We start from the raw sequence: 14,365 nt of genomic DNA on the forward strand, positions 1-14,365 counted from the left end.
CAAACAATCGTTACAGAAATAACTAACCTTATTTTATGTAGTATCATTACTGCAAGTAAAATAAGTGTTAATTTATTTAATACAAATCTGTTTCTTTTTCAATGCATGCGTAGAAGCTACTAATTGTGTTCTTTCAGGTTTGTCACATGGTTTTGAAAATATATCAGGTTTTATCAAAATATAATTAAATGGTTGTCAATGGTGTATGCCAATTGTGTGATAAATGAATAAAAAAACCTGTAAGATTAAAAATAACAAGTATTTTAATATCCCAAGTAACTACATGAATAATCAATTTCTTATAAAAGGCGAAGTGAATTAGCTTTTTTCCATTTGCATTTTGTCATTTAGCAGATGCTTTTGTCCAAAGTGACTTATAAACGAAGAGTTATTCAGTGATTCAACAAGAGGCGGCAATGCAAACAAGAAGTGGTAATAATACAAAGAAACTCTTAGTGGCCAGAGAATTGAGAGCTGAATAAGGAAGGGGTTTGAATTGCAGAATAGATGGGTTTTTAGTTGTTGTTTTAATTACATTAGTGAATCAGCTGTCTGTTAGGAAGATCTTTCCACCAGGGAGGAACATTGCAGTGTTTCCTCTAGGATTTTTTCCAGCTGTTGCGGCAGACTCTGTTGGGCCTATTACACAGATCCATCAACTACCTGTGGCAGTATTTTGATGACAAATGTTGTGAGCACAGTATTACAAGTCGAGATCGCATTTAATGTAATGTGAGTCTCTTTGCTTGTGCGCCGATTTTCTCTGATTGTGCACAAAACTTCATTTTACGCACTAAAGTACAAGATCTCAAGTACAGATTTTCTTGCGCACTCTCAAACGCTGCTGAAGTGCGATTAAGTGCGTTTAATAACAAGTATGTCTCCAACATGTATTAGATTTGCTAGAAATATTATTACCGTCTCCAATAGACCTACTAAGAGGCATTAATGCTTCCTGAAGTGAAGTGAAATGGCTGTAAACTCTAGCAAGATAAAGTCATCTAAAGTATTATAAAGCATTATCTATTATCTATAAAGTATAATTATGGTAACTGTGTTCATCTTAACTGAAAGCTATGCCGTGCTTGCTAGCCTCACACATCATGCACCTGTCAGTCAGTTAGCATGTCACCTTAAAGGGTTAAACCAGGGGTGTCCAAACTTTTTGGGCCGAGGGCCAGATGCAAAAAAACAAACGTTGTCGCAGGCCAAATTTTACATACATCACACAGACACGTGTATATATATATATATATATATATATATATATATATATATATATATATATATATATATATATATATATATATATATATATATATATATAAATACAGTTGAAGTCAGAATTGTTAGCCCCCCTAAATTATTAGCCCCCGTTTATTTTTTCCCCAATTTCTGTTTAACGGAGAGAAGATTTTTTTCCACACATTTCGAAACATATTAGTTTTAGTAACTTATTTCTAATAACTGATTTATTTTATCTTTGCCATGATGACAGTAAATAATATTTGACTAGATATTTTTAAGACACTTCAATACAGCTTAAAGTGACATTTAAAGGCTTAACTAGGTTAATCAAGTTAACTAGTTAAGTTAAGGTATTTAGGCAAGTTATTTTATAACAATGGTTTGTTCTGAAGACTAAAAGGGCTAATAATTTTGACCTTAAAATGGTTCATAAAAAAATTTAAACCGCTTTTTATTCAAGCCGAAATAAAACAAAAGTCTTTCTCCAAAAGAAAAAATATTATCAGACATACGGTAAAAATGTCCTTGCTCTGTTAAACATCATTTGGGAAATATTTAAAAAAGAAGAAATAAATCAAAGAGGGGCTAATAATTCAGACTTCAACTGTGTATAGATAGATAGATAGATAGATAGATAGATAGATAGATAGATAGATAGATAGATAGATAGATAGATAGATAGATAGATAGATAGATAGATAGATAGATAGATAGATAGATAGATAGATAGATAGATAGATAGATAGATAGATAGATAGATAGATAGATAGATAGATCATAACAAGAACTGCTGCTTAATTGAATGCATGTAATAGCGACACCCGGTGGTTATTTATTGAATTACGTTCATTTTTGTATAGCGGGCCAGATTCTATTAATATTTATAAAAAGCCTCGCGGGCCGCCACAAAACTGATTGCGGGGCGCAGATGGCCCGCGGGCCGTAGTTTGGACACGCCTGGGTTAAACAAATGACGCACAGCACTACTATGATTACAGAAAACTTTGTGCTGTTATAAATCCTTTTAACACGTTTTGGTGAGATTACATCTCACTATTAAAAAACAACAACAACTGAATGTTTTGAATGAGAAGTAATGTAGGGGGGTATTTTGGTGCGGCGCCCCGCCATGGAAGAATAAATGGAGCGGAAACCATGCATTGAATGAAAAATCTTTTGAAAATGACTTAAAGCCTGTCTGTATTACCATAAATCGGTGCTCACTGACTGACCAGAGGCTCCTGGAGGGCATGTAGACATCCAGGAGCAGGTGGAGGTAGGAGTGGTGGTTCTGTGAGCTGTTCTGTGTGTCCTGTTGTCGCTTATCTAACACAGCAAGTAATTTCACTTTCTCTAGAGAGCTCTATTTGCGTGTGCTCACCACGTGTCTATATTTGAGCTTGTGATAATTATGTGCACATAGTTATTGAAGTGCTTCTGACATCCTTTCAGAAACAAACAAACATGAGCAGGCCCGGATTAAGAATTTAGAGGCCCCTGGGCACAATGTCCTGTGGGCCCCCTACCTAGCCGCACTCCTATAGTTAAATTAAAAAAGAAGATAAATATAACATATTTATTAAAAGATTAACCTATAATATATTGCCCACATTTTTTAAATAAATGATATACAGTACATATATTTCTGGTCTACAAAGATTTAATTAGTTTTTAAAGCATAATTTGAAGAACAAAATACAAATACAACTTGTGAAAATAAATGGATTTTAATATACTTGTTCAAGTTCACTGAAGCAGTACTATATATTTATATTTAAGGGTATTTTTAATGTATAACTTCTACAAACTTATAATTCATATGACTTGTATAGAACACCTCTCCAATCCAGTCCTCCATAAAGCACACACTTATTAATGATTCCTACTTCATCACCTTAGAATTATAAGGTCCTTTCTGACATTTTTGTCAAAATGACAACCGAATAACCGAACCTTTGTGATCTCACAAGGGGCTGAAGTATTTTTTGTAGTCCCCAAAATTCGTTTATTGTAGGCTTTGCTAAGCTAACTCTGTAAAAATAAGGTCTCCCATTGAACTTTGAGCGTTTTACATTCAGAGATGTTGTTTATGTTCACACAGCTACATTACACATCAACTAAAGTTTAAAATATGATATCATAGTGGACCACCCCTTTAAAAAAATGTATATATTACACGTAAAATATATTTTAATTTATGTGTATATACATGATCAGTGAAACAATTTTCAGTGTTTATTAAAGCCATTTGCTCATTGTCTATTTTCTTTTGATGTCTTTAAATTAGATATTAGGCCTTGAATAGCAAATACTTAATTTAAATAATCGGGCATATAATTCAATAAATATAATTAAAAAGTTCACATATAATTCAATAAACATAAATCAATAATTAATATAAAGCATTAAATTCAATGAATATGACCATATTCCATAAAATAACATCTGCACAGGATAAAATATTTAGCACAACCTTGTGTACTAAATTTGAACAAGAACAAATATTCATCCTAAAACATTAATTGTTATAGAAAGCAAAAGTTTAACTTTCTCAAGCATCAACATAATGTTACAACATAAATGTATATTTTTGATTGTATTTGTTGAAAAGTAATGCTTCAATTAATGATCTGCCAGATAGAAACTTATAATTCCAAGAGTAAAATTACTTTTTAGAATCAGAACGTTTTATCTGCATTTGCCCTGTTTGTTTTACCCCAATTGTAAGAGAATTGTACATTGTAAATGTGAGAATTTCGATATTTTACATTTAGCATAAATTTAGGGTCTCTGTCGTGTTAATGTATGAAAGAGAACTGTTACACACATATTGTTTGCTGGAATCCCAAAACTTTGAAGCTCAATATCTTAAAATCATTCAGAACGCAGACAGAACCTTATAATTCTAAGGTGACGACTTGTCCTAGTGATGAAGAGTAGGCAAAATCTCATATGCAGTGGGGTAAAAAATAAGAAACATTGAATCAAAATATACTGCCATATGCTTTACAAGCTACGCCACTCACGCTGCTGTCTGTTGTTCTCTTTAGTTGTGTTGTCTTTGTCAATCAAATGGTGATGGGTGTGAATCGCTTAACTACCTTATTTCAACAAGGAGCGCTATTTGCAGACACACATGGACCCCTGGGCCTGTGCCCATTGGTTAATTCGGCCCTGAGTAAAGCGTGAAAAAACAAAGGAATAGCCTGAAAAAACAAAGCAGCAAATGATTCTTTTAGCAACCTAAAACATGAACAAACTGTAATGTTTAATTATTATCATCGCCTTTTGGACTACTATGAACTCTGAATTATAAAATTACTTTTTTAGGTGTTAATGTTAAATGTGCAGGTGAAGAATATAAATAATAGGTTTGTACTGACTATTTTTTTTTGGTATCGTTTCAGAACCCAAATAAGGCCTAAATGTATTTTTATTTTTGTAATTTGTAACTGTAATTCACTGTAAGGCTCTGTATGTGTTCATGTACGTTTTATTTTTATTTTTTATTTTATAGAAATTGCAGATGTTACAGTGGGCTATTCCGCATTATCATTGATCTGCAGCTATAATCCGGTCCTGTTTATAGAAATGTTAGAAATTAACATGTATACATAAGTATGTATGTATATAAAGCATTTATTTAGTAAGAAGTGCTTCTTTTACGTTATTTGAACTTCAAGCTAAGAATGACGTTGACTGCAACTTTGTAATACATCACACCTACCAAAAGAACACCATTTGGCAGTGGAGACGCATACCTGATTAAGGTGACCCGTATTAAATTGTTTGAAATATTGGTGGTTCGTTTTACTGTGCCTATTGTAGATAAATGAGTGAATAAGCCGAAAGAGTGTCAGTAAGTGTGTTAGATGCTTCAGTTATGATAATATACATTCAGCTAGAGTTAATTGCAGGTGCCTACCTTATCTCAGAGCCCCATTGACGCAGGGAGCTGAGAGCTGCAGTGGGTTGCGCAACAGGGACATGTGCTGTCTGATGCCCGATTAGCCCATCATTGTCCAACTCCAAAGCAAAGTCATTCCGAACACTTTCCATGCTCTCACTAGGCTTCTCATAAGGCATTGCTTCTAAAACAAGTCACAATCTCAGTGTCATTCATAAATCAAAAGCACATTCTTGTTTCTATGAATTAGTCAAATTGCTATCACATTTGTGGTCTAAAATTTGAGTCAAGTTTACAATCAGGCTATTACACTCAGAGGATTAGGTTTGTCTTTATGGCAAACTTAAATTAAGACAACAATGGTTTAGATAAGATCAATCATTTACTGTATTTAAACAAACAAAAATTAAAACGTTTAAAAAATTTTAAATGACAAGGAAATGTTTCCATTCTATTTCCCTTAAACTTATGCTTTTTCATCCTTTTCAGATATAAGATGTTTGTTTCACCCTGTGGAAACAGTTTTAGTTTAATTAATTAGTTCAGAATTCAATTAATGCAATTATATTTTTTTGTGTTGTTGCATTAAACTTCCTTCATTTATCATTATTCCTAACCATTAACACTCCTAACATAAAGACATAAACACAAAGTTTACCAAATTTTAACATGTTAAATAAATTTAAACAGTGAACCCAAAGTTCATTCACAATGAAATACAAGTTCAAAATCAATAGCTTCCCATTGAAAGATCATTGAGTGTGACGAAAGTCACAGTTTCCGCATTTAATCCATTTAATGACAAGCAAGATCATTTCCAGTATCTTTCAACAAGAAGTTCTAAGGCAGGGGTCACCAATCTCGGTCCTGGAGGGCCGGTGTCCCTTCAGGGTTTAGCTCCAACTTGCCTCAACACACCTGCCTGGATGTTTCAAGTATACCAAGTAAGACATTGATTAGCTGGTTCAGGTGTGTTTGATTAGGGTTGGAGCTAAAATCTGCAGGACACCGGCCCTCCAGGAACAAGTTTGGTAACCACTGTTCTAAGGATTCACTTAGTAGATGACTCAACCGTGTCCAACCCCACCAAGGAAAATATAGAAAGTGTAGGAAGGTGGCCACCACTGAAGGTAACACAGGCACCATTTATAATGATTTTAGCTTTAAAATGGCATTTTAGAATGAAAAGGATCAACGATTAACATTGGCATTTTCATCTAACATTTCTAAAAAGGTCTTAGTCCATTGAATCCTACATTGCATGACATACTGTATATGCACTGTCATACACTAAAAGTTGCTTCAGCGTATTCAGAATGTCTGAGCACCAAGCAGTCAGCAGTAGCTCTGTGCAGGTCGGCCAGTCCATCTCAGATCAGCCACTGGACCTCATCTCTCTATATTTGTTAAATGTGCCACATAATTCATCTTGTGTATATCGAACAACTCTGTGGTCTTTCGAGTCTATTACTTGTTTTCAGTGACAGCACCATTAAAGACTCTGGTAACAGTAACTCTGGCGGTGGCCACTCTTAAAGCTCAGGTGGCAGCCTCAAAGGCTCTTGCAGCAGTAGCTCTAGCAATGGCGATGACCACTTTTGAAGCTCTGATGGCAGCATTAAAGGCTCTGGCAACTGTAGCTCTGGTGGGAGTGGATGCTCTGGCAGATGTGGAATGCAATAGAGGCTCTGAATTCTGGTCCCTTAACTAGCCTGGTTTTTACTCTCTACAAGCACCTCAGAACGAAGATTGTGATGTGGTCAAATTTGAAATGCTAGCGTAACACATGGCTCAACAGTTTCCACGGTGGCAGTATGAGGAAACCATTCCTGTCTGGGTTAAGTTCACAAAGTTCTCTCAGCTAATGAATTTCGGGTTGCTGAGAAGGTGGTGGTTGACCGTCTCCTCCAAGCTTTTCCTTAATGTTTCTAGGGACCTGATCATCCCCCTTGATGCAATGGAACTGGGAGGAGGCATCATAGGCCATAAAAGCTGAAGAGAGTGCAGCCTATTGATAAACCAATGCAGACAGAGCCCATCTACCCTGCATTTCAAGCTGGCTGGCCGTCTCTATTGTGCACCAAAAGACCTAGTACAAGCTCCAGACAGTTTGATCTGCTTAGAAGGGAAAACAACCCAAGCAGTGTTGGATTCTGGCAGCGGCTCATTTGGTCATTTAAGGATGTGTTCAGGACACAACACAGTCAGATCTCCAACATCCATGCATGAGTTCCACACTACTACCTTAAGACTTTGTTTAGCAGCAGTCAGGGAAACATTTAAAAAAATAATATTAATTATATATATATATATATATATATATATATATATAAATTATGAAATGAGCTGAGGATTGAAGCATTGTGTAACCCCTGGTCAAGCCCCATAATGATGGTGCCAAAGGTCAAAAGCGTTTTGTGCTGACTTTCATGTTTGAATCAAAGTTATTATAATTAATGAAAACAAATGACAAAAAACTAGAATTGAAAAAAATTTTTCGTTAGCTAAAATAAAAATAAAAAATAGAACAGCACCTGTATTTTGTATATAAAAAACTAACTAACTAAATCTATATCAAAAATGTCCTTTGTTTTCATCTTTGTAATTGTATTTAATACATACTGTAAGCCCTTACGAAGTAAATCTATTTACTTCGCGCTGCCAGGTGTTTGACTGTACAGCAGCTCAGAGTCTGTAATCCTGATGCCATTGGCCAGATCAAGACGGTCCACACAACGATAAAAAATAGCTGGACATGACAGCAGCACAGGACAACATTAAATACAACCTGAGCACACTCTTAAATGTATTAATTTAACACATTTGTGCCCAACCATGGGTTCCTAATAATTTCTGTATTAGTGATTGCGAGCGCAAATGAATCATTCTTTTTAACAAGATCTTCTAAGTGAAGCAGTTGAACTAATTTACCAAATCAAACTGAATCGTTTGCAATGATTTGCGTCTCCAGTATTGTTAAGCACTTATCCACAAGCAACTTACTAACAACTGGAAAAAATAATAATAAGTATTTAAATAAGTGAATCATGCTATGGTTGGTTTGCAGAACGTAATCGTAAAAAAATTTCAGATCATGGTGATGTTTTAACTGACTAAAATTATGATTCCTGACTACATATTTTTCATTTGTTGAGTCCAAACCTGGAAAGAATGTCATAAAAGATCTGGTTTGCGTTAAAGATCTGAACTTCCCATCACTACTGTGTATTTAACTTCATAAGTAGCCTTGCGCACATATTTTACTTAAGGCTGCTATCTTGTGGGCTTTTGTATTTGCCTTTGAAGATGGGTAGATTGTTCTTGTGTCATAAAAAGTAGTCTATCTTTGGTTGAACTTTTATTATACAATATTTATTATGATGATTTTGAATCTTGTGCCTAACAAATATCATAATTTACAAGAAAACAACAAACAAAAAACTAAAAATAACAATAACTAATATAAACAAAAAATATATAAAAACTAGTAAATCTACCTCTAAAAACTAATTAAAACTAACTGAATTTGAAAACAAAACGTCAAAACAAAATAAAAACTAAGGGCTCTATTTTGACGGTCCATGCGCAGAGTGCAAAACGCAGGGCGAAAACGCTTTCAGGGCGTGTCAGAACGCATTTTTGCTAATTTAAGGATAGGAAAATCCGCTTTGCGCTGTGGCGCATGATCTAAAAGGGTTGAGTTTATTTTCTTAATGAGTTATAGGTGTGTTTTGAGAAAAAAAACAATCAGAGTCTCATCTCCCATTCCCTTTAAGATCCAGCTGCCTCACGCCATTTGGTTGCTATTTACATGACGTAAAGTAAGGGTGCTTTCACACCTACACTTTTGTTTCGGAACGTGTCTCGTTTGCCCAGTTAGCGCGGTTCGTTTGGCATATGTGAACAGGGCAATCGCGATCTGTTCCGCGCCAAAGTAATCGCTCCGAGATCGCTTGAATGAGGTGGTCTCGGCTCGATTGAAACGAACCCTGGAGCGGTTCGATTGCAGTGAGAAAGCAATCCGATCCAAGCGCGGTTATATCACAGTGTTTTATGGATATGTAATAGGCTTACGGCTATATGAAGAGAGAATTATGAGTAGGGCGGGAAGTTTCGCGAGTCTCCGGATGCCTGCAAACGAGTGATGATCTCCCATTAATCTTGCGTCTCCCTCCCAGTCCTCAAATAGGCATCGTTGCTCACCCTTCTCACCCCTCCCCACCGCGTCTCTCCTCAGACACGTCGCGCGCGCGCACCCTGTCAATCACCACCAAACCACTACCTCTCCGGACAGCTTAGCAGGACGCTGCAAAATAAACCCTGACACTCTGACCAATGTAAGGACAGTTTACTCGCACGTGACTTGTTTTAGCTCTTTTGGTCCGATTAGAAACTTTGCAGTGTGAAAGCGAACCGCTCCAAGAGCAAAGAGCAACAATGTAACAATTGTAATCTCTGTTTCGGAACAACTGAATCGTGTGAAAAAGCCTTTGTGGAAAAAAAAAGTCTAAGTGGAAAAACTGAGCATTTCACTAGCAAACAGTTAACAGTTTTTTTTAACAGAAAACTGTTAAACAGAGCATCTACCCCTCAAGAACAAGAGATAATCGATCTACTTTCACTTTCGCTCTCGTGGATAGGGAAACCGTTACGCACAGACATCAATTAGTCTATTAATAATGAATTGTGTTTGTTAAGCGCAAATATTCGTCTCAAATTTATTTCTAAATTCAGTTCTAATATCCTGCAAATTAATAAATGAACAATAATAACAAAGTGTTCTCAAAAACCTGAGTTATATCCTAAAACACATGCTGTGCCCCATATGGTCTAAAACCTGACAGGTGGACAAATCGCTTACGCACTGCTTAATACGCACGAGAGAGCAATAGGCAAATATCTTTACATATGAAAAAATTTAAATATTAAGGATATATATATATAGGATATAATAAGAATAGATATAGAATATAAATATAAAGGATTAAAATACTACAAAGCATATTATCTTCTAGCCTACATAAATATGAAAAACCACTGCTTTTATGTCTTCTTCATCTCGGGAGGCTTTTTCAGTTCATTCATAACAATTTGCTTTTGTATAATGTTATTATTATTAGCAGTATTATTTATTATATCCATATTTATATTTGTTTTATTAAAAACAAGCTTAGATTTGCCCACCTGTCAGGTTTTAGACCATATGGGGCAAAGCATGTGTTTTAGGATATAACTCAGGTTTTTGAGCACATTTTGCTATTATTATTCATTTATTCGTTTGCTGGAAATTAGTACTGAATTTAGAAATAGTTTTAAAAAGAATATTTGCGCCTAACAAACAAAAGTATTTATTTATAGACTAATTGATGTCTGTGCGTAAAGGTTTCCCTATCCAAGAGCGAAAGTGAAAGTGATCCATTATCTCTCATTCTCACGTAGTAGATGCTCTGTTTAACAGTTTTCTGTTAAAAAACTGTTAACTGTTTGCTTGTGAAATGCTCATTTTTTCCACTTAGACTTACTTTGCGCCCTGTAAACAGCGAATGCGCTCTTGGCAGCTGACTCTTAAAGGGAATGGGAGATGAGACTCTAATTGGTTTATTCTTAAAACATACCTATAACTCATTAAGAAAATAAACTCAACCCTTTTAGACCATGCGCCGAAGCGCAAGGCAGATTTCCCGTCCTTAAATTAGCAAAAACGCATCCTGACATGCCCTGAAAGCATTTGCGCCCTGCGTTTTGCGCTCTGCGCATGGACTGTCAAAATATAGCCCATAAAAGCAGTGATTTTTCATATTTATGTAGGCTAGAAAATAAAATGTTTTGTAATATTTTACTCCTTTATATTTGTATATATATATTCTTATTTTTTCATATGTAAAAATATTTGCCTATTGCTCTCTTGTGCGTATTAAGCACTGCGTAAGCGAGGTGCAACTCTGCGCTGGAGTTTAGACCGGGTTTGTTTTGCTCTAATGAAAAATCTATTTTACTTTCTCAAAATAGCAACGCGCCAGCAGTGCGCCTCAGAACGCCTTCCTTTTTAGACCAGAACGCCTATGGGTGCACATATGAGCACTATTGCATTTGCTATTTAAACAGCGTAGCGCAACTCCTCAAAACCACTCTTGCGCCAAGCTGAAACTAGCAAAAGATGCCTTGCGCCACATTGCGTCGGGTGTATGATAGGGCCCTAAAACTAATGAAAAATCTATAACTATTATAACCTTGGCCTGAATGAGATCTATGCATTTATTGGCTACACATTGCCCTGAGTGGACGAGTTCCACATCTGCCTTGGCAGTGGACAGTATATCTCATTGCTAGATCTTACCAAGGGGCACTGGGTCTGGCAGGTCACATTGTTAGTGCTGCTTTTAGCACACCTATTTTTTTTTTTTGTCATTTCCCTTCAGGTTGCAAGGAGCCCCCGCCACTTTCCAGTACATGATGGAAATCTTGCTGACAGAGATTTAAATTCTACTTGTATATTTTCACATCAGGGGAAAATATGTAAAATAGCCATAGTGTGAGAAGAATCATGTGCAATGGTAACAAAAAAAAAAAGGTTGACAAAACTCTGCAAATGAATAGAAAACTAGTGGACCAAGAATTGATTTCTTCTGTTCTTGCTTTTGTCATGACATGCTCATTTTCTTCTTATATATTCACCTGCATCTCTGGCCACCAGCCCTGTATGAGGATACAATGGAGTGGGGGAACACCAGCTGTCTCTGGGGCCAGGCATGTTGCAGAACTCCCATCGTTTCTGCTGTAACTGCTGCAGCCAGTAACGCATCACCTGTCTATTTGGGGCCTGCATGCAGAAAGAGAAAAAAAGAAGTGTGAAACTCAAGCTCTGCTGGTTTATGGAAAAAAAAAAAAAAAAAAAAAACAGGAACAAGATCAATTTGAATGTGACTGTCCCCTTTGAGTAATGTCATGCTTGTTTCATTCTCGGTTCCAGTTTCCAGCTCAGTCATGAAGCTGAACTTTATCTGTGAGAATCAAAATTTATTTAAACACAAGCTTTTAAAGCTCTAATAAATAGTAAATGATAAAGAAAAATAATTGTAAAACCTGATGTACTGTTTTTACTTTTGGTTTATTTAGTTTAAAATAAAACATTAAGTATTTCTTTAATATCAGCTTTAGTCAAACAGCATTATTTTTTATGCATCAGTGAACCATGCCAACTTAGGAAAATCTTAGTTGTCTGACCTTGAAAAACCAAGAAGAATCACCAAGATGCTTCACTATTAAACAAATTAAATTTTGTTTTTACAAGAAGAAATAGAAGACAGAAATAGAGGACAGATATTACATATTCTGTGCATTGTTTCCCTTTAACAGGAACTATACTGTAAAACATAGGAAGCTACGCCATAAAAGGATGCCTTAAAGAAATAATTTTCTTTTAGGAATTCATTAAAAATATACGTAAATGTCTTAATATAATCTATACTTTTACTATCCTATTTTTTATTTACTAGCTGCCAGAATGATTATCAACAGCTTCTTGACCATATCAATCCACTCATCCAATCCAAATATAAAGAAAGTGAAAGCAAGACACACCTTAAAAACGGCTTCTGATTTTTTAAAACTTTTTATAGTATGGGATAAGTTTCTGATACTTCCAAACAACAGGACAGTGATTAGCTTTCTGTACTTTTCCCCAAATAGTCTCCAGCAACATAGTTCTCAATTCATCTCTCAGACTGCCACAGTCTTTATAACTTTTTTTTATATTTGTGCTTTTCATACCATCCAGCAGATGACATGAAACAACATACTGTATCTGTAGATGCCAGTTGCTCTAGACAACACTCTCAACACTCAGTTCAATTATTTCTGTATTCATTAGTTCTGTATACACTAATATATTTGTGGCTAAAAATTTATTTTAAAATTAGAATTAACCTAATAATCAGTGTCCAGTGTTCACCCTAGGTTTACAGAGTACCGATTTTAATGCCTTAAGCTTTATAATGCATTAAGCACATTTTCCCTCTAAAGCCCCATGTACAATAATACGTTTTAGTTTTAAAACGCATAAGTTTTGCTACGGTTATGCCATCCGTCCACACTACGCCAGAGTGTTTTAAGTGTTTTGAAAACGCTGCTGCTCTATTTTAGTATGGATGGGGCAAAATGGAAATGTCTGAATATGGAGGCGGGGCTATTTATATGACCGTCATCTTCACTGTATGCATATTTAGAAACGAAACGGAGCCCACTGTAGGAAAATAAATGCAAGAAATCAGTTAAATGTGCAGAATCAGTGTACGCAGTTACATTAATTAATAGATTAACTCTTTGCGGTCAGCCAAAACACATTACCTGTGAACAAGTAATAAATTTAAAATACCAAAGTCGGGGAATATGTCATTAGATATAGACAAGATGAATTAAATATCACGTTTAACTAATATAGTGAGATTAGATCCAACGGAAAATCCTTGCTGAACAGTCCGACGTGCACAGCTTTCATCTGGGTAGATATGCTGCAGTGCAAGCCAGAGTGTGTGTGTGTGCGTTTGTGGTCACGTGATGTGCGTTTCCAGTGATGTAGTGTGGACAGAGAGTTGTTCAGAAACGCTGAGTGAAATGCCATTGTGGACGCAGATCCTTTTCATTCTTAAACGCCGTTTTGAAACTAAAGCGTGTTTGTGTAAACGGGGCCTAAGTATAAAGCTTAAGAGGAGTAATGCCGCTGCATATAACACCTTAAACACATTATAACCATTTAGGTGTGAACGTGTCATGGCCAGAAGAAGCTTTACAGAAAATGATTCATCTATTTATTTCACTTTGGCACAGATAAAAATATTGGTAAGAAAAATTACTAACAATGCAATTTGGAAACATACTAAATAGTAAATAATGAAAAAAGAATTCAACATGTCTCAATCAAGAAAAAGTTTAGAGTGCATATTTGATGCATAAGAAGTTAAAATGCACACCTATAAATCTAATACTAAAAGGAAAAAGGTCTATAAACTTTGATTAAAGCAATGGGTGCATTACAAGTATTTATTATTATTAAATATTCATAATATACATAAATAAATCAAGTTTTATTTATCTAATAATTCCAGCCAGGTTTTACTGAACTTGCAATATTGTCAAAAATACAGAATGTTCAGTTGTTACATAAAAAGACCTAAATAAATCTAGACCATTCAAATATTTTGCTCGTCTTCA

The 14,365-nt window shown here is 35.4% G+C and overlaps 2 protein-coding genes across 3 annotated transcripts in view; one reads left to right on the forward strand and one right to left on the reverse strand.

Moving 5' to 3' along the window:
- The window catches only part of LOC147837713 (uncharacterized), a 977,861-nt gene that overhangs the window by 883,865 nt on the left and 79,631 nt on the right, over window positions 1-14,365 (forward strand). The gene's annotated exons all lie outside the window — the stretch shown is intronic.
- The window catches only part of tbc1d2b (TBC1 domain family, member 2B), a 53,263-nt gene that overhangs the window by 16,610 nt on the left and 22,288 nt on the right, over window positions 1-14,365 (reverse strand). Inside the window, exons 2-3 of one of the 2 annotated variants that reach the window (XM_087312352.1) lie at window positions 11,831-11,975; window positions 5,174-5,336 (exon numbers count right to left, since the gene is read on the reverse strand). In XM_087312352.1, coding sequence (XP_087168478.1) covers window positions 5,174-5,336; window positions 11,831-11,975 — 308 coding nt within the window. Of the gene's footprint in view, window positions 1-5,173; window positions 5,340-11,830; window positions 11,976-14,365 lie in introns of both variants that reach the window. The other variant, XM_087312351.1, reaches the window with a different exon arrangement.

This window comes from Danio rerio, chromosome 25 (assembly GCF_052040795.2).
Source record: "Danio rerio strain M-AB ecotype USA chromosome 25, GRCz13ab, whole genome shotgun sequence".
NCBI lineage: Eukaryota > Metazoa > Chordata > Actinopteri > Cypriniformes > Danionidae > Danio > Danio rerio.